This window comes from Heterodontus francisci, chromosome 28, assembly GCF_036365525.1.
Source record: "Heterodontus francisci isolate sHetFra1 chromosome 28, sHetFra1.hap1, whole genome shotgun sequence".
Lineage (NCBI taxonomy): Eukaryota > Metazoa > Chordata > Chondrichthyes > Heterodontiformes > Heterodontidae > Heterodontus > Heterodontus francisci.
The window spans coordinates 13,388,094-13,411,111 of record NC_090398.1 but is presented as its reverse complement, the minus strand read 5'-3'; the positions used below and the strand labels follow the sequence as shown (position 1 = coordinate 13,411,111).

At 51.6% G+C, this 23,018-nt stretch overlaps 1 protein-coding gene across 1 annotated transcript; it reads right to left on the bottom strand.

Moving 5' to 3' along the window:
* Positions 1-6,567: 6,567 nt before the first annotated feature.
* LOC137345285 (probable G-protein coupled receptor 139) lies at positions 6,568-8,300 on the bottom strand. Its single transcript, XM_068008764.1, has 2 exons — positions 8,253-8,300; positions 6,568-8,100 (listed from the first exon to the last, which is right to left on the bottom strand). Exon 2 carries the CDS (start codon positions 8,021-8,023, stop codon positions 7,190-7,192), a length of 834 nt encoding a protein of 277 aa, XP_067864865.1. The 5' UTR covers positions 8,024-8,100; positions 8,253-8,300; the 3' UTR covers positions 6,568-7,189.
* Positions 8,301-23,018: the final 14,718 nt, after the last annotated feature.

Sequence of the window (23,018 nt, the reverse complement as noted above, 5' to 3'; positions counted from 1 at the left end):
CCTCCCCATTTCCTTTTTGAATGCCCCCCACTGCTCTTCTGTAGACTTCTGACAAGTAACTCTTTCCAGTCTATCTTGGCCAGATCCTGCCTTATTTTACTAAAATTCGCTATCCCCCAATCCAAAACCTTTTTTTGCAACTTGTCTATTTCTTTCTCCATAGCCACCTTAAATTGTACCATGTTGTGGTCGCTATCACCAAAATGTTCCCCCACCAGCACATCAACCACCTGTCCGGCTTCATTCCCCAGAATTAGGTCCAGCACTGCACCCTCCTTGTTGGATCCTCTACATATTGAGCTAAAAGGTACTCCTGAATACATTTTAAGAACTCCACCCCATCTAAGCCCTTAACACGATGACTATCCCAATTAATGTTCAGAAAGTTGAAATCACCTAATATAATTACCCTATTATTATTTTTACACACCTCTGCGAATTGCACACATATTTGCTCCTCAATTTCCCACTGACTATCTGGGGGTCTATAATAAACACCTAGCAATGTGGCTGCCCCTTTTTTATTCTTAAACTCTACCCATACAGCTTCATTTGATGCCCCCTCAAAGATATCATCTCTCCTTACTGTAGTCACTGACTCCTTAACTAATATTGCAATGCCCCATCCTCTTTTACCCCCTCCTCTGCCTCGCCTGAAGATTCTATATCCCAGGATATTGAGCTGCCAATCCTGCCCCTCCCTCAACCACGTCTCCATGATGGTTATTATATCACAATTCCACGTGTCAATCCTTGCCCTTAACTCATGTGTTTTACCTGCAATACTCCTGGCATTAAAGGAGAGACCGTCCATCATGGTCTTACTCCCTTGAAACTTACTTCCATTGTATTCCCTCTGACTTGTTTGCTTTCCTGTGTTTAGCTGTGTCCCTATTCTGCTAGGAGTCTGCGTCCCCTCCCCCTGCCAAATTAGTTTAATCTCCTCCCAACAGCACTTGCAAACCCACCAGCAAGGATGTTAGTCCCCCTCTGGTTCAGATGTAGACCGACCCACTTGTACAGGTCCCACGTTCCCCAGAAACAGTCCCAGTGGTCCCGGAATCTAAACCTTCCCTCCTACACCAACTCTGAAGCCATGCATTCATCTGTACTATTCTCCTATTTCTATACTCGCTAGCATGTGGCACTGGGAGTAATCAAGAGATTACAACCCGAGAGGTCCTGGTTTTTAGTCCACTGCCTAACTCCCTATATTCTTGATGCAGGACCTCATCCCTCTTTCTACCTATGTCATTGGTACCAACATGTACCATGACATCTGCTTTATCACCCTCCCCCTTCAGGATGCCCTCTAGCCGTTCAGTGACATCCCGGACCTTGGCACCAGGGAGGCAACACACCATCCTGGAGTCACGTTGACGGCCGCAGTAGCACCTATCTGTTCCCCTGACTATAAAATCCCCTATTCCTATTGCTCTTCCTCTCTTTCCCCCTTCTTGTGCAGACAGGCTGCTTGTGGTGCCAGACGCTTGGCTCTGTCCACACTCCCTGGAGGAACCAGTCCCAACAGCTTCCAAAATGGAATACCGATTAGCAAGCGGGATCCCAGGGGAATCCTGAACTACCTGCCTGATTCTCTTGGACTGCCTGGTGGTCACCCATTCCCTTCCTTCCTCAAGTCCCTTCAGCTGCGGTGTGACCACCTCTCTATACGTGCTATCCACGATGCTCTCACACTTGCGGATGCTCCACAGTGTTTCCAGCCGCCAGTCTAGCTCTGAAACCAGAGCTTCCAGGAGCTGCAGCTGGACACACTTCCTGCACACATACTGGTCCCGGGGACTGCAAATGTTCCTGGATTCTCCCATGCAGCAAGAGGAGCAAACCACAGCTTTAAGCTATCCTGCCATGACTAAACCCTTTAAATTTAAAACTTTAGAAGACTATTATAATAAAAAAAATCAACTGAGTCTTGCTAAAACAATGACTTACAATTCAATCCAGCATGAAAAACACCCACCAGGACTTACTCACCAGTCAGCTGTGCTCTGTGGAAACTCTTTGCCCCCCTCACACTCTTGGAGGACAGGTAGGAAATGAAAGGAGCTCCTCACTCCCTCCTCACCGAACTCCCTCTGTCACAAAACTCACACTTTAGCACTCTAATGCAACCCAAGTCAGCACTCCAATGCAAACAGAGTCAGCACTGCAAGATGGCCCACTTTTATACTGTCTGAATCTAGCCCCTGAAAATAATTTAATAATTTAAGCCAATTCTCTAATTAACAAGGTGCAGCTGCAAGCAGAGCCTGAGTGAACTCTGTTTAAAGCTGGTCTAAAACTTACCTTCCCCAACCCAAACAGCAACTGTTAAGTTAATTTGCGACATAAAAGAAAGAATAGACTTTATATACAACTAACCCTTAATTACCCTCAGTCACAAAACTCACACTTCAGCACTCTAATGCAACCCAAGTCAGCACTCCTTTATGGAAGAATGTGGATTTGTTCACTGAACAAGTTCTCCTAAATATCCACAATTAAAAAGAGAAGCTGAGCAAGCAGTCAGAACCATTAAAGCTATGGAGAAGAAAAAACAAGATTTCCAATTAGCACTTCTGATATACAGAACTGCTACATTATTATGTGGATTAGCCTTATCAGAACTCTGAATGGGAAGAAAACTGATAACGTAACTTCCAATTCTACCCGAGAGATTACTTTCGGGACTATGAAACAAGGATGATCAGAAAGTCAAGACAAAGAAAAGTTGTATCGTGACAAACAGACCCGTATTTATAACGGATGATACAGTACAAGAAACCTACCAAAGTTGTCAGAAGGGCAAAAGTTATGGGTATGAGACCAAAATAGAGAAGGGATAATTCTCCAGAAAGATGAAACTCAACAGCGATCCTATCTCCTATGAACTCAAGGAGGTTCTACAGGGAGAAGTTGAAGGAATCTTATTCCTTTACTTCAAAGATGTCAATCGGTCAAACGTTTAGACAACCCAGATGATGAACTGAAAATTCAAAAAGCACCAAATACTACAGACCTCAATGAAGACTGTCCAAGTCAAGGCACAAGGGATCAGAGAAAGACTACCAATCTCCCAAATCTGACCACAGCAAGATCATCGAGAATTGTGAAGCCTCCTGATAGGTTGAATCTATGAAGTAAGAGACTTGGGGGGAGATGGGGTACCATGTAACTAAAAAAGTGAATGTATGTAAATATATATTGGGATAAAAACTTGGGAGGAGATGTAGCATAAGGGTGTCAAAGAGTTAATCTTGACAACATGTAAAGAATATTGCCCGGCATGATGAGACTAGAGTTCACGTGGGAGAGACTCGAGAACAGTTACAGCATAGCTTTTGAAGGAGACACACAGGTTAGTGTGGAGTGTTTATAGCTAATATGATATAAATATTAAAATATAAACACTGCAGCCTAAAAACCTCTCTGGCTAGACTCTATACAGTGGCAGCATACAGAACCAAACAGATAACAGTAGTTGCAGTAAGCCTCAACATCAGTAGCTCTGGACTCTGAAAACAACAGTGACCTTCCTAACTCCAACAGCTCTGACAGATTTCAGTCTTTCCTGTGTGCTTTTCAGTGTCGTTGACTGGAGAGAGTGTCTCCGATTTTTTGTGTTTTTATTTCCCATTCGAGATGTTCAGCATCATTGAATTTATATTTGGTTGCTGGTTGCCTCAGTCACGTGCATTACTGGTCAATTGTCTCATTTGCTTCTTGCTTAGTGGATCAGTAGACAATGGTTTCGTGCATGTGGTTATTTCTTGGGCATGAAGTGGATCATTTTGCATTTTTTGCTGAGTTGTAGTCAATCTGCTCTGGTATAAGTGTCTGAAGTTATCTTCCAATTCTTCACCTCCATAGTATAGACGTAAGGCCCCGTTCCTTATGTCGTCTGTCATTATGAAAACTGCCGTTGTATTTTCAAAGCATTGTAACCACTTTTGCCAATGTGAGAATAAGGATGCTGGCTCTGAGTGCAGTTTAGAACATGGCAGATTGGATATAAACAACACCATACTGACTGGTAATGTAGAGATAAAGGATCCGGGATCACGTTCCTTACAGAGGAAATTTCTCTTCAATGATCCAAGATTATATATTTTGAAATGGATTGGATGGTTGTTTTGGAGAGATCAGTATGTGAGGCGAAATTGTACAAACTACCTCTGTGTCATTCTAACAGTCTCTAAGCTAATGTGCTGTGTGTAAAAGTAGAGAAAAACTTCCAAAACGTTCAGACCTGAAAGCAGTGTTTCAGTTTTGTCATCCTTTTTCTGTTTATTATGTCGCCATCGTGATGTCCTCGGGACTTGGGTGAGGATTAGACGAGTTTGATAAAGGATATGAGGCAAAGTCAGAGAGACAAAGACTGCAGCAGCTGAACATAAAGGCTTCATTTTATTCTGTCTTAGTTACACTTTCTCTTTGCTGGCAAGTGTGTTCGACAGCAGCCTCCAGAGTGCACAATGGACAATGTACAAAACACTGCAGCAGGGAGCAAGAGAACGAGGCCAGAATTTTATGCTCCCTTCCACCACACCCGCTCCCCCCACCCCACCCGCCCACACAGGAGCGTCTGGTAGCAGGGTGGGGGAGGGGGCGTGAAATTGAGTGGGAGGTGGGGTGCTATTCCCGACAACTTCCTGTCCCCCCACTGCAATTTTATGTGGGAAAGCAGCGGCAAGAAAAGGCCTGCCCACCCCAGGGCAATCAAGGCCATTAAGTGACCAATTAACTGCCAATTAAGGGCCTCCTCCCACTGCCGCTTGTATTTTCCCAGCAACGGGCAGGCAGCAGAGGCCCCCAGAAAGCAGTCAGGAAAAACCAGGCGTCATCATTTCGGGATGTGGGCGGGGGCCCTCCAGATTGTGCACTTTGTGCCCCAGGGAGGGCACCCCCATAAACCCCAACTTCCCCCACTGTAATAAAGTCCCCTACCCACTTCCAACCAAACCCTTTGCCTCACTGGGGCCCAGCTGATTGACCCTGCAGAGGGCCGCGCCCCTCTTCCTGCTGTGGCTGTGTTGCAGTCCCAGAAGTGGCCACTGCTCCCGGTGGCGCTGCTGGGACAGTGACCTGCCAGCCCACTGATTGGCTGGCTGCTCCATTAGGTGGGGCTTCCTGCCTCAGAGAGGTGAAACACCCGCCCATGCCCAATTAAGGGCCTGGGGAGCATTAGATCTCGGTGTGGCTCCCCATAGCCGACAGAGGTGGGCTCTTGCACGACTTTATTCCAGGGACGTGGCCTACCGCCAACGTAAAATGCAAGCCAATGAGAGGGCTGCGAGAGAGAGAAAGTGAAAGGGCAGGGAGAGAGAGAAAGTGAGAGGGCAGAGAGAATAAATGAAAGGGGCCGGGAGAGAGAGAAAGTGTGGGGGAAAATCATTCTTGACTACCCTGAATTGAATTTGTTAATGAAGTAGCAGAGAAGAGAATGAGGTGGAGTTTGTTTATTTGGATGTTAAGAATCATTTGATCAGGTACCACATAAATGGCAGATTAATAAAAATGAGGTGCATGGACTAGGAGGGTCAGTGTCCACTTAGATAAAAAATTCTTAAGGACAGAAAACTGTGAGTCATAGTAAATACTTGTTTTTCAGACTGGAGGACGGTCGACAGTGGTGTTCCCCAAGGGTCATTGCTGGGACCACTGCTTGTTTTACTATATATAAATGACTTGGGTCTAGGAATATAGAGTAGAATCTCACACTTTGCTGGTGACACCAAACTTTGAGGTGCTGCAAACAATAAGGATGAGATGAACCACCTGCAAGAGGACATTGATAATCTAGCAGAATGGGCAGAGAGGTGTCCCCTGTCTGAACTCACAGCAGGTCCTGTTCACCAATTTCCCCGTATTGACATCTCTGTGTTTTCCTCATGCTCTACAACACATCCTATTTCAACTCATCCAGTCCCTCCAACCCACCATATCTCTGTAAACTCCTCCAGTCCCAGCAGTCTTTCATACCTCTGTAAACTCCCACAGGACCAAAAAAAGCTCTGTACCCTCCTCCAACGGCAACAACTCTCCTTTATATCAGTAACCTCCCCTCTTACCTGCAACCCGTCAGACCTCTGCACCCTCCCCCAGTACCGACTAAACACCCCATTTCTGTAACTTACACCAGCTTCCAGCAGCTTTTCCAACCCTTCCTATCTCTGTAACTTCCTCCAGGACCTATAATCCTCCCTATCTCATTAACCTCCTCCAGCCTATATAACCCTCCCAATCACTGTAACCTCCTCTAGCCCCTACAGTCCTCCCTATTTTTGTAACCTCCTCCAGCCCCGACAACCCTCCCTATCTCTGTAACCTCCTCCAGCCCCTACAACACTCCCTACCTCTGTAACCTCCTCCAGCCCCTCTAACCCTCCCTATCTCTGTAACCTCATCCAACCCTTATAACCCTCCCTATCTCTGTAACCTCATCCAACCCTTATAACCCTCCCTATCTCTGTTACCTCCTCCACCCCCACAACCCTTCCTATCTCTGTTACCTCCTCCAGCCCCTACAACCCTCCCTATCTCTGTAATCTCTTCCAGCCCCGACAACCCTCACTATCTCTGTTATCTCCTCCAGCCCTTACAACCCTCCCTAGCTCTGTAACCTCTTCCACCCCCGACAACCCTTACTATCTATGTTACCTCCTCCAGCCCCAGAGCCCTCCTTATCTATGTAACCTCCACCAGCCCCACAACCTTCCCTGTACCTGGATCCTCCTCCAGCTGCTACCACCCTCTGAGCTCTCCAAACACCTCTAATTCTAGCAACTTGAGAATTCCCCAACAACACCCACCAACGCCACCATCTGATTCGTGGAGAGAGAGATAGAGACAGCAGTGACTGTGTTGGGGAATGCAATCGAGATGGACTCAATAAAGTTTTTCCAGAAACAAAACAGATAATAATCATCAACTGGAAGGAGAAGCATCTGCAGCATTTTGGCTTTTCTGAGAACAAGTTTATTTCTGTCTAACCAGATGTGAGGAGCTGAGAATCAAACCGGTGGAAGTGGAGGAGAGACGGCAGATTCTGTTTCTCTTCCTGTCCCACAGGGGGGGCTCTGACTTTCCCCCTGAACCCATTTCCATCCGGTCCTCCAAAGGTCACCTCTTGCCTGCTGGGGATGATGAATATTATTTGGAAACTCTGGGACCCGCCTCTGAGCTGCTCTCAGTTGTTTTGTTTATTCATTAATTGAATAATTGATGTAACTGGATATTTCACCGCACTCTTGACCTGCTCTCTGAACTTGGACTGAGTCATCCCATAAATAAATGTGTTTGTGCAGCAACTTAAAGCCCTCAGCATAAATCCGACTTCTCTAAATATGAATTCAGAATCATTCAAACTATCGGGAACTTTTCCTGCAATCTTATAATAGATGAAATCTATAACACGCACCAACCACAGAAGTATGAAGCTGCCGGATATGGTGAACAGTAAAATCACAGACTTCCTTCTGCTCTCCATCTCTGGGTCACTGTGATTCTCTCCCTTACTCTGACCCCTCAGTCCCTTACGGACTTGACTGGTCAATAAAATGTGTCTGACTGTCAAGGCATTCAGCAACAGAATTAAAGTGAATGGGAGCAATAGGGTTAAAAACTTAACAAACCAGCTAAATCCCACCCATCCGGGCTCAGTAAAATAACTTGGCTTTAAATAACATTCCCACAGTACATTGCTGATGATCAATACAGGTTGATATACAAAGTAGAAGGGGATATTTTTTAAACAGAGCAGAATGCAGGTTGTTGCGAGAACCACAGCTGCAGTTTTCTCGGTGCAATATTTTATTTTCAGCTTCTGGCAACAAATGGCCACGAATCGATCAAAGGTGAAAGTGACGGTGAACCAGACAGAACAGTCGATGGCTGCACGAACCAGGACAGTGATAACACTACACACAGAGTTGATGCCCAGGAAAGATCCCCGGAAATAATAATAATTCATCCGCTTCAGTATGATCCCAGCAATAACGATCAGTAGATCCGCAGTTGCCATGGCCACCAGGTAGCGAGTGGTACAGGTGGAGAGTCCGCACTTTCCCCGGGACAGGATCACAATCGCCAGTAAATTAACTGGAAGAGAGAGAAGGGAAAAGAGACTGGAAATTACTGATCAAACATTCTCCGTGTCTGACCCAGACAGTAAGTTTAGCACCAAAAACATGTGAGTTAGATCAGGTCAAAGGTGAACATTTTAAAAAATCTCAAACCCGTCAACAACCCACCTCCGACCTGCCCACATCCAGGTTGAACTGAGTCGGGACAGGGGACTGACTGACAACCACTCCAAGGAAGTGAGTTGGCAATTTAAATATTTTAATGAGTCAGGAAGTCTCTGATTCAACCTGTTTTACAGGTTTAATTGTGGCCACGCCACGCCCTCCGGGATCAGACCCCACGCCCTCCGGGATCAGACCCCACGCCCTCCGGGATCAGACCACACCACCATCCAGGATCAGAACACCCAACCTGTGGGATCAGACCCCACGCCCTCCGGGATCAGAACACCCACCCTCTGGGATCATAACACCCACCCTCTGGGATCAGACCACACACCCTCTGGGATCAGAACACACACCCTCTGGGGTCAGAACTCACACCCTCTGGGATCAGAACACACACCCTCCGGGATCAGAACACACACCCTCTGGGATCAGAACACACACCCTCCGGGATCAGAACACACACCCTCTGGGATCAGAACACACACCCTCCAGGATCAGAACACACACCCTCTGGGATCAGAACACACACCCTCCAGGATCAGAACACACACCCTCTGGGATCAGAACACACACCCTCCAGGATCAGAACACACACCCTCTGGGATCAGAACACACACCCTCCAGGATCAGAACACACACCCTCTGGGATCAGAACACACACCCTCCAGGATCAGAACACACACCCTCTGGGATCAGAACACACACCCTCCGGGATCAGAACACACACCCACTGGGATCAGAACACACACCCTCCGGGATCAGAACACACACCCTCTGGGATCAGAACACACACCCTCTGGGATCAGAACACACACCCTCCAGGATCAGAACACACACCCTCCAGGATCAGAACAGACACCCTCTGGGATCAGAACACACACCCTCCAGGATCAGAACACACACCCTCCGGGATCAGAACACACACCCTCCAGGATCAGAACACACACCCTCTGGGATCAGAACACACACCCTCTGGGATCAGAACACACACCCTCCAGGATCAGAACACACACCCTCTGGGATCAGAACACACACCCTCTTGGATCAGAACACACACCCTCCAGGATCAGAACACACACCCTCTGGGATCAGAACACACACCCTCCAGGATCAGAACACACACCCTCCAGGATCAGAACAGACACCCTCTGGGATCAGAACACACACCCTCCAGGATCAGAACACACACCCTCTGGGATCAGAACACACACCCTCCAGGATCAGAACACACACCCTCCAGGATCAGAACACACACCCTCTGGGATCAGAACACACACCCTCCAGGATCAGAACACACACCCTCCAGGATCAGAACACACACCCTCTGGGATCAGAACACACACCCTCCAGGATCAGAACACACACCCTCCGGGATCAGAACACACACCCTCTGGGATCAGAACACACACCCTCCAGGATCAGAACACACACCCTCTGGGATCAGAACACACACCCTCTGGGATCAGAACACACACCCTCCAGGATCAGAACACACACCCTCCAGGATCAGAACACACACCCTCTGGGATCAGAACACACACCCTCCAGGATCAGAACACACACCCTCTGGGATCAGAACACACACCCTCCAGGATCAGAACACACACCCTCTGGGATCAGAACACACACCCTCCAGGATCAGAACACACACCCTCCAGGATCAGAACACACACCCTCTGGGATCAGAACACACACCCTCTGGGATCAGAACACACACCCTCCAGGATCAGAACACACACCCTCTGGGATCAGAACACACACCCTCCAGGATCAGAACACACACCCTCTGGGATCAGAACACACACCCTCCAGGATCAGAACACACACCCTCTGGGATCAGAACACACACCCTCTGGGATCAGAACACACACCCTCCAGGATCAGAACACACACCCTCTGGGATCAGAACACACACCCTCTGGGATCAGAACACACAGCCTCCAGGATCAGAACACACACCCTCTGGGATCAGAACACACACCCTCCAGGATCAGAACACACACCCTCCAGGATCAGAACACACACCCTCTGGGATCAGAACACACACCCTCCAGGATCAGAACACACACCCTCCAGGATCAGAACACACACCCTCTGGGATCAGAACACACACCCTCCAGGATCAGAACACACACCCTCTGGGATCAGAACACACACCCTCCAGGATCAGAACACACACCCTCTGGGATCAGAACACACACCCTCCAGGATCAGAACACACACCCTCTGGGATCAGAACACACACCCTCCAGGATCAGAACACACACCCCCCAGGATCAGAACACACACCCTCTGGGATCAGAACACACACCCTCCGGGATCAGAACACACACCCTCTGGGATCAGAACACACACCCTCTGGGATCAGAACACACACCCTCCAGGATCAGAACACACACCCTCCGGGATCAGAACAGACACCCTCTGGGATCAGAACACACACCCTCTGGGATCAGAACACACACCCTCCGGGATCAGAACACACACCCTCTGGGATCAGAACACACACCCTCCAGGATCAGAACACACACCCTCCGGGATCAGAACACACACTCTCCAGGATCAGAACACACACCCTCTGGGATCAGAACACACACCCTCCGGGATCAGAACACACACCCTCCAGGATCAGAACACACACCCTCCAGGATCAGAACACACACCCTCTGGGATCAGAACACACACCCTCTGGGATCAGAACACACACCCTCCAGGATCAGAACACACACCCTCTGGGATCAGAACACACACCCTCTGGGATCAGAACACACACCCTCCAGGATCAGAACACACACCCTCTGGGATCAGAACACACACCCTCCAGGATCAGAACACACACCCTCCAGGATCAGAACACACACCCTCTGGGATCAGAACACACACCCTCCAGGATCAGAACACACACCCTCCAGGATCAGAACACACACCCTCCAGGATCAGAACACACATCCTCTGGGATCAGAACACACACCCTCTGGGATCAGAACACACACCCTCCAGGATCAGAACACACACCCTCTGGGATCAGAACACACACCCTCCAGGATCAGAACACACACCCTCTGGGATCAGAACACACACCCTCCAGGATCAGAACACACACCCTCCGGGATCAGAACACACACCCTCTGGGATCAGAACACACACCCTCCACGATCAGAACACACACCCTCCAGGATCAGAACACACACCCTCTGGGATCAGAACACACACCCTCCGGGATCAGAACACACACCCTCCAGGATCAGAACACACACCCTCCAGGATCAGAACACACACCCTCTGGGATCAGAACACACACCCTCCAGGATCAGAACACACACCCTCTGGGATCAGAACACACACCCTCCAGGATCAGAACACACACCCTCCAGGATCAGAACACACACCCTCTGGGATCAGAACACACACCCTCCAGGATCAGAACACACACCCTCTGGGATCAGAACACACACCCTCCAGGATCAGAACACACACCCTCTGGGATCAGAACACACACCCTCTGGGATCAGAACACACACCCTCCAGGATCACAACACACACCCTCTGGGATCAGAACACACACCCTCCAGGATCAGAACACACACCCTCTGGGATCAGAACACACACCCTCCAGGATCAGAACACACACCCTCTGGGATCAGAACACACACCCTCCAGGATCAGAACACACACCCTCTGGGATCAGAACACACACCCTCCAGGATCAGAACACACACCCTCTGGGATCAGAACACACACCCTCCAGGATCAGAACACACACCCTCTGGGATCAGAACACACACCCTCTGGGATCAGAACACACACCCTCCAGGATCAGAACACACACCCTCTGGGATCAGAACACACACCCTCCAGGATCAGAACACACACCCTCCAGGATCAGAACACACACCCTCTGGGATCAGAACACACACCCTCCAGGATCAGAACACACACCCTCTGGGATCAGAACACACACCCTCCGGGATCAGAACACACACCCTCTGGGATCAGAACACACACCCTCCAGGATCAGAACACACACCCTCCAGGATCAGAACACACACCCTCTGGGATCAGAACACACACCCTCCAGGATCAGAACACACACCCTCCGGGATCAGAACACACACCCTCTGGGATCAGAACACACACCCTCCAGGATCAGAACACACACCCTCTGGGATCAGAACACACACCCTCCAGGATCAGAACACACACCCTCCAGGATCAGAACACACACCCTCTGGGATCAGAACACACACCCTCCAGGATCAGAACACACACCCTCTGGGATCAGAACACACACCCTCCGGGATCAGAACACACACCCTCTGGGATCAGAACACACACCCTCTGGGATCAGAACACACACCCTCCAGGATCAGAACACACACCCTCTGGGATCAGAACACACACCCTCCAGGATCAGAACACACACCCTCCGGGATCAGAACACACACCCTCTGGGATCAGAACACACACCCTCCAGGATCAGAACACACACCCTCTGGGATCAGAACACACACCCTCCAGGATCAGAACACACACCCTCCAGGATCAGAACACACACCCTCTGGGATCAGAACACACACCCTCCGGGATCAGAACACACACCCTCTGGGATCAGAACACACACCCTCCAGGATCAGAACACACACCCTCTGGGATCAGAACACACACCCTCCAGGATCAGAACACACACCCTCCAGGATCAGAACACACACCCTCTGGGATCAGAACACACACCCTCCAGGATCAGAACACACACCCTCCAGGATCAGAACACACACCCTCTGGGATCAGAACACACACCCTCCAGGATCAGAACACACACCCTCCAGGATCAGAACACACACCCTCCGGGATCAGAACACACACCCTCCAGGATCAGAACACACACCCTCTGGAATCAGAACACACACCCTCTGGATCAGAACACACACCCTCCAGGATCAGAACACACACCCTCCAGGATCAGAACACACACCCTCTGGATCAGAACACACACCCTCTGGGATCAGAACACACACCCTCCAGGATCAGAACACACACCCTCTGGGATCAGAACACACACCCTCCAGGATCAGAACACACACCCTCTGGGATCAGAACACACACCCTCTGGATCAGAACACACACCCTCCAGGATCAGAACACACACCCTCTGGATCAGAACACACACCCTCCAGGATCAGAACACACACCCTCTGGATCAGAACACACACCCTCCAGGATCAGAACACACACCCTCTGGGATCAGAACACACACCCTCCAGGATCAGAACACACACCCTCCAGGATCAGAACACACACCCTCTGGGATCAGAACACACACCCTCCAGGATCAGAACACACACCCTCCGGGATCAGAACACACACCCTCTGGGATCAGAACACACACCCTCTGGGATCAGAACACACACCCTCCAGGATCAGAACACACACCCTCTGGGATCAGAACACACACCCTCCAGGATCAGAACACACACCCTCTGGGATCAGAACACACACCCTCCAGGATCAGAACACACACCCTCTGGGATCAGAACACACACCCTCTGGGATCAGAACACACACCCTCCAGGATCAGAACACACACCCTCTGGGATCAGAACACACACCCTCCAGGATCAGAACACACACCCTCTGGGATCAGAACACACACCCTCCAGGATCAGAACACACACCCTCTGGGATCAGAACACACACCCTCCAGGATCAGAACACACACCCTCTGGGATCAGAACACACACCCTCCAGGATCAGAACACACACCCTCCAGGATCAGAACACACACCCTCCGGGATCAGAACACACACCCTCTGGGATCAGAACACACACCCTCCGGGATCAGAACACACACCCTCTGGGATCAGAACACACACCCTCTGGATCAGAACACACACCCTCCAGGATCAGAACACACACCCTCTGGGATCAGAACACACACCCTCCAGGATCAGAACACACACCCTCCAGGATCAGAACACACACCCTCCGGGATCAGAACACACACCCTCTGGGATCAGAACACACACCCTCCAGGATCAGAACACACACCCTCTGGGATCAGAACACACACCCTCCAGGATCAGAACACACACCCTCCAGGATCAGAACACACACCCTCCAGGATCAGAACACACACCCTCCGGGATCAGAACACACACCCTCTGGATCAGAACACACACCCTCGGGATCAGAACACACACCCTCCAGGATCAGAACACACACCCTCTGGGATCAGAACACACACCCTCCGGGATCAGAACACACACCCTCTGGGATCAGAACACACACCCTCTGGATCAGAACACACACCCTCCGGGATCAGAACACACACCCTCCAGGATCAGAACACACACCCTCCGGGATCAGAACACACACCCTCCGGATCAGAACACACACCCTCTGGGATCAGAACACACAACCCTCCAGGATCAGAACACACACCCTCCGGGATCAGAACACACACCCTCCGGGATTAGAACACACACCCTCTGGGATCAGAACACAAACCCTCTTGGATCAGAACACACACCCTCCGGGATCAGAACACACACCCTCTGGGATCAGAACACACACCCTCCAGGATCAGAACACACAACCCTCCTGGATCAGAACACACACCCTCTGGGATCAGAACACACACCCTCGGGATCAGAACACACACCCTCCAGGATCAGAACACACACCCTCTGGGATCAGAACACACACCCTCCGGGATCAGAACACACACCCTCTGGGATCAGAACACACACCCTCCAGGATCAGAACACACACCCTCCGGGATCAGAACAGACACCCTCTGGGATCAGAACACACACCCTCTGGGATCAGAACACACACCCTCCTGGGATCAGAACACACACCCTCCAGGATCAGAACACACACCCTCTGGGATCAGAACACACACCCTCCAGGATCAGAACACACACCCTCTGGGATCAGAACACACACCCTCTGGGATCAGAACACACACCCTCCAGGATCAGAACACACACCCTCGGATCTGAACACACACCCTCCAGGATCAGAACACACACCCTCCAGGATCAGAACACACACCCTCTGGATCAGAACACACACCCTCTGGGATCAGAACACACACCCTCCTGGGATCAGAACACACACCCTCCAGGATCAGAACACACACCCTCTGGGATCAGAACACACACCCTCTGGGATCAGAACACACACCCTCTGGGATCAGAACACACACCCTCCAGGATCAGAACACACACCCTCCGGATCAGAACACACACCCTCTGGGATCAGAACACACACCCTCTGGATCAGAACACACACCCTCCAGGATCAGAACACACACCTCTGGATCAGAACACACACCCTCGGGATCAGAACACACACCCTCCAGGATCAGAACACACACCCTCTGGGATCAGAACACACACCCTCCAGATCAGAACACACACCCTCTGGGATCAGAACACACACCCTCTGGGATCAGAACACACACCCTCCAGGATCAGAACACACACCCTCTGGATCAGAACACACACCCTCCGGGATCAGAACACACACCCTCTGGGATCAGAACACACACCCCTGGATCAGACACCCCCCACACCCCCCCAGGATCAGAACACACACCCTCTGGGATCAGAACACACACCCTCTGGATCAGAACACACACCCTCCAGGATCAGAACACACACCCTCTGGATCAGAACACACACCCTCTGGGATCAGAACACACACCCTCCGGATCAGAACACACACCCTCCAGGATCAGAACACACACCCTCTGGATCAGAACACACACCCTCTGGGATCAGAACACACACCCTCTGGGATCAGAACACACACCCTCCAGGATCAGAACACACACCCTCGGGATCAGAACACACACCCTCCAGGGATCAGAACACACACCCTCCAGGATCAGAACACACACCCTCTGGGATCAGAACACACACCCTCTGGGATCAGAACACACACCCTCCAGGATCAGAACACACACCCTCCTGGGATCAGAACACACACCCTCTGGGATCAGAACACACACCCTCTGGGATCAGAACACACACCCTCAGGATCAGAACACACACCCTCTGGGATCAGAACACACACCCTCCGGGATCAGAACACACACCCTCTGGATCAGAACACACACCCTCTGGGATCAGAACACACACCCTCCTGGGATCAGAACACACACCCTCCAGGGATCAGAACACACACCCTCTGGGATCAGAACACACACCCTCTGGATCAGAACACACACCCTCCTGGATCAGAACACACACCCTCAGGATCAGAACACACACCCTCCTGGGATCAGAACACACACCCTCTGGATCAGAACACACACCCTCTGGGATCAGAACACACACCCTCTGGATCAGAACACACACCCTCTGGGATCAGAACACACACCCTCTGGGATCAGAACACACACCCTCCAGGATCAGAACACACACCCTCTGGGATCAGAACACACACCCTCTGGGATCAGAACACACACCCTCTGGGATCAGAACACACACCTCTCTGGATCAGAACACACACCCTCTGGGATCAGAACACACACCCTCCAGGATCAGAACACACACCCTCTGGGATCAGAACACACACCATCTCTGGGATCAGAACACACACCCTCTGGATCAGAACACACACAATCTCTGGATCAGAACACACACCCTCTGGGATCAGAACACACCCTCCAGGATCAGAACACACCCTCTGGGATCAGAACACACAATCTCTGGGATCAGAACACACACCCTCTGGATCAGAACACACACCCTCCAGGATCAGAACACACCCTCTGGGATCAGAACACACACCCTCTGGATCAGAACACACACCCTCTGGGATCAGAACACACACCCTCTGGATCAGAACACACACCCTCCAGGATCAGAACACACACCCTCTGGGATCAGAACACACACCCTCTGGGATCAGAACACACACAATCTCTGGGATCAGAACACACACCCTCTGGGATCAGAACACACACCCTCTGGATCAGAACACACACAATCTCTGGGATAACACACACCCTCTGGGATCAGAACACACACCCTCTGGGATCAGAACACACACAATCTCTGGGATCAGAACACACACCCTCTGGGATCAGAACACACACCCTCCAGGATCAGAACACACACCCTCCGGGATCAGAACACACACCCTCTGGGATCAGAACACACACAATCTCTGGGATCAGAACACACACCCTCTGGGATCAGAACACACACCCTCTGGGATCAGAACACACACCCTCCGGGATCAGAACACACACCCTCTGGGATCAGAACACACACCCTCCAGGATCAGAACACACACCCTCCAGGATCAGAACACACACCCTCTGGGATCAGAACACACACCCTCCAGGATCAGAACACACACCCTCTGGGATCAGAACACACACCCTCCAGGATCAGAACACACACCCTCCGGGATCAGAACACACACCCTCCAGGATCAGAACACACACCCTCCAGGATCAGAACACACACCCTCTGGGATCAGAACACACACCCTCCGGGATCAGAACACACCCTCCAGGATCAGAACACACACCCTCCAGGATCAGAACACACACCCTCCGGGATCAGAACACACACCCTCTGGATCAGAACACACACCCTCTGGGATCAGAACACACACCCTCCGGGATCAGAACACACACCCTCTGGGATCAGAACACACACCCTCTGGGATCAGAACGCACACCCTCCGGGATCAGAACACACCCTCCAGGATCAGAACACACACCCTCTGGGATCAGAACACACACCCTCCGGGATCAGAAAACACACCCTCCAGGATCAGAACACACACCCTCCGGGATCAGAACACACACCCTCTGGGATCAGAACACACACCCTCCAGGATCAGAACACACCCTCCGGGATCAGAACACACACCCTCTGGGATCAGAACACACACCCTCTGGGATCAGAACACACACCCTCCAGGATCAGAACACACACCCTCTGGGATCAGAACACACACCCTCCAGGATCAGAACACACACCCTCTGGGATCAGAACACACACCCTCCGGGATCAGAACACACACCCTCCAGGATCAGAACACACATCCTCCAGGATCAGAACACACACCCTCTGGGATCAGAACACACACCCTCCAGGATCAGAACACACACCCTCTGGGATCAGAACACACACCCTCCAGGATCAGAACACACACCCTCTGGGATCAGAACACACACCCTCCAGGATCAGAACACACACCCTCCAGGATCAGAACACACACCCTCCGGGATCAGAACACACACCCTCTGGGATCAGAACACACACCCTCTGGGATCAGAACACACACCCTCCGGGATCAGAACACACACCCTCCAGGATCAGAACACACACCCTCCGGGATCAGAACACACACCCTCCGGGATCAGAACACACACCCTCCGGGATCAGAACACACACCCTCCAGGATCAGAACACACACCCTCCAGGATCAGAACACACACCCTCTGGAATCAGAACACACACCCTCTGGGATCAGAACACACACCCTCTGGGATCAGAACACACACCCTCCAGGATCAGAACACACACCCTCTGGGATCAGAACACACACCCTCTGGAATCAGAACACACACCCTCCAGGATCAGAACACACCCTCCAGGATCAGAACACACACCCTCTGGGATCAGAACACACAACCTCCAGGATCAGAACACACACCCTCTGGGATCAGAACACAGACCCTCCAGGATCAGAACACACACCCTCTGGGATCAGAACACACACCCTCCAGGATCAGAACACACACCCTCCAGGATCAGAACACACACCCTCTGGGATCAGAACACACACCCTCCAGGATCAGAACACACACCCTGCAGGATCAGAACACACCCTCCAGGATCAGAACACACACCCTCCAGGATCAGAACACACACCCTCCAGGATCAGAACACACACCCTCCGGGATCAGAACACACACCCTCTGGGATCAGAACACACACCCTCCAGGATCAGAACACACACCCTCCGGGATCAGAACACACACCCTCCAGATCAGAACACACACCCTCCGGGATCAGAACACACACCCTCTGGGATCAGAACACACACCCTCCAGGATCAGAACACACACCCTCTGGGATCAGAACACACACCCTCTGGGATCAGAAACACACACCCTCCAGGATCAGAACACACACCCTCTGGGATCAGAACACACACCCTCCAGGATCAGAACCCACACCCTCTGGGATCAGAACACACACCCTCCGGGATCAGAACACACACCCTCCAGGATCAGAACACACACCATCTTGGATCAGAACACACACCCTCTGGGATCAGAACACACACCCTCTGGGATCAGAACACACACCCTCCAGGATCAGAACACACACCCTCCGGGATCAGAACACACACACTCTGGATCAGTACACACACCCTCTGGGATCAGAACACACACCCTCCGGGATCAGAACACACACCCTCCGGGATCAGAACACACACCCTCTGGGATCAGAACACACACCCTCTGGGATCAGAACACACACCCTCCAGGATCAGAACACACACCCTCCAGGATCAGAACACACACCCTCCTGGATCAGAACACACACCCTCTGGGATCAGAACACACACCCTCCAGGATCAGAACACACACCCTCCGGGATCAGAACACACACCCTCCGGGATCAGAACACACACCCTCTGGGATCAGAACACACACCCTCCAGGATCAGAACACACACCCTCCAGGATCAGAACACACACCCTCTGGGATCAGAACACACACCCTCCAGGATCGGAACACACACCCTCCAGGATCAGAACACACACCCTCTGGGATCAGAACACACACCCTCCGGGATCAGAACACACACCCTCTGGGATCAGAACACACACCCTCTGGGATCAGAACACACACCCTCCAGGATCAGAACACACACTCTCCGGGATCAGAACACACACCCTCCAGGATCAGAACACACACCCTCAGGATCAGAACACACACCCTCCGGATCAGAACACACACCTCCGGGATCAGAACACACACCCTCTGGGATCAGAACACACACCCTCCAGGATCAGAACACACACCCTCTGGGATCAGAACACACACCCTCCAGGATCAGAACACACACCCTCCAGGATCAGAACACACACCCTCTGGGATCAGAACACACACCCTCCGGGATCAGAACACACACCCTCTGGGATCAGAACACACACCCTCCAGGATCAGAACACACACCCTCCAGGATCAGAACACACACCCTCTGGGATCAGAACACACACCCTCCAGGATCAGAACACACACCCTCTGGGATCAGAACACACACCCTCCGGGTTCAGAACACACACCCTCTGGGATCAGAACACACACCCTCTGGATCAGAACACACACCCTCTGGGATCAGAACAGACACCCTCCAGGATCAGAACACACACCCTCTGGGATCAGAACACACACCCTCTGGGATCAGAACACACACCCTCCAGGATCAGAACACACACCCTCCAGGATCAGAACACACACCCTCTGGGATCAGAACACACACCCTCCAGGATCAGAACACACACCCTGCAGGATCAGAACACACCCTCCAGGATCAGAACACACACCCTCCAGGATCAGAACACACACCCTCCAGGATCAGAACACACACCCTCCGGGATCAGAACACACACCCTCTGGGATCAGAACACACACCCTCCAGGATCAGAACACACACCCTCCGGATCAGAACACACACCTCTCCAGGATCAGAACACACACCCTCGGGATCAGAACACACACCCTCTGGATCAGAACACACACCCTCCAGGATCAGAACACACACCCTCTGGGATCAGAACACACACCCTCTGGGATCAGAACACACACCCTCCAGGATCAGAACACACACCCTCTGGGATCAGAACACACACCCTCCAGGATCAGAACCCACACCCTCTGGGATCAGAACACACACCCTCCGGGATCAGAACACACACCCTCCAGGATCAGAACACACACCATCTGGATCAGAACACACACCCTCTGGGATCAGAACACACACCCTCTGGATCAGAACACACACCCTCCAGGATCAGAACACACACCCTCCGGGATCAGAACACACACACTCTGGATCAGTACACACACCCTCTGGGATCAGAACACACACCCTCCGGGATCAGAACACACACCCTCCGGGATCAGAACACACACCCTCTGGGATCAGAACACACACCCTCTGGGATCAGAACACACACCCTCCAGGATCAGAACACACACCCTCCAGGATCAGAACACACACCCTCCTGGATCAGAACACACACCCTCTGGGATCAGAACACACACCCTCCAGGATCAGAACACACACCCTCGGGATCAGAACACACACCCTCCGGGATCAGAACACACACCCTCTGGGATCAGAACACACACCCTCCAGGATCAGAACACACACCCTCCAGGATCAGAACACACACCCTCTGGGATCAGAACACACACCCTCCAGGATCGGAACACACACCCTCCAGGATCAGAACACACACCCTCTGGGATCAGAACACACACCCTCCGGGATCAGAACACACACCCTCTGGGATCAGAACACACACCCTCTGGGATCAGAACACACACCCTCCAGGATCAGAACACACACTCTCCGGGATCAGAACACACACCCTCCAGGATCAGAACACACACCCTCCAGGATCAGAACACACACCCTCCGGGATCAGAACACACACCCTCCGGATCAGAACACACACCCTCTGGGATCAGAACACACACCCTCCAGGATCAGAACACACACCCTCTGGGATCAGAACACACACCCTCCAGGATCAGAACACACACCCTCCAGGATCAGAACACACACCCTCTGGGATCAGAACACACACCCTCCGGGATCAGAACACACACCCTCTGGGATCAGAACACACACCCTCCAGGATCAGACACACACCCTCCAGGATCAGAACACACACCCTCTGGGATCAGAACACACACCCTCCAGGATCAGAACACACACCCTCTGGGATCAGAACACACACCCTCCGGGTTCAGAACACACACCCTCTGGGATCAGAACACACACCCTCTGGGATCAGAACACACACCCTCTGGGATCAGAACAGACACCCTCCAGGATCAGAACACACACCCTCTGGGATCAGAACACACACCCTCTGGGATCAGAACACACACCCTCCAGGATCAGAACACACACCCTCTGGGATCAGAACACACACCCTCCAGGATCAGAACACACACCCTCTGGGATCAGAACACACACCCTCCAGGATCAGAACACACACCCTCCAGGATCAGAACCCACACCCTCTGGGATCAGAACACACACCCTCTGGGATCAGAACACACACCCTCCAGGATCAGAACACACACCCTCTGGGATCAGAACACACACCCTCCAGGATCAGAACACACACCCTCCAGGATCAGAACACACACCCTCCAGGATCAGAACCCACACCCTCTGGGATCAGAACACACACCCTCTGGGATCAGAACACACACCCTCCAGGATCAGAACACACACCCTCTGGGATCAGAACACACACCCTCCAGGATCAGAACACACACCCTCCAGGATCAGAACCCACACCCTCTGGGATCAGAACACACACCCTCCAGGATCAGAACACACACCCTCCAGGATCAGAACACACACCCTCCGGGATCAGAACACACACCCTCCAGGATCAGAACACACACCCTCCGGGATCAGAACACACACCCTCCGGGATCAGAACACACACCCTCTGGGATCAGAACACACACCCTCCAGG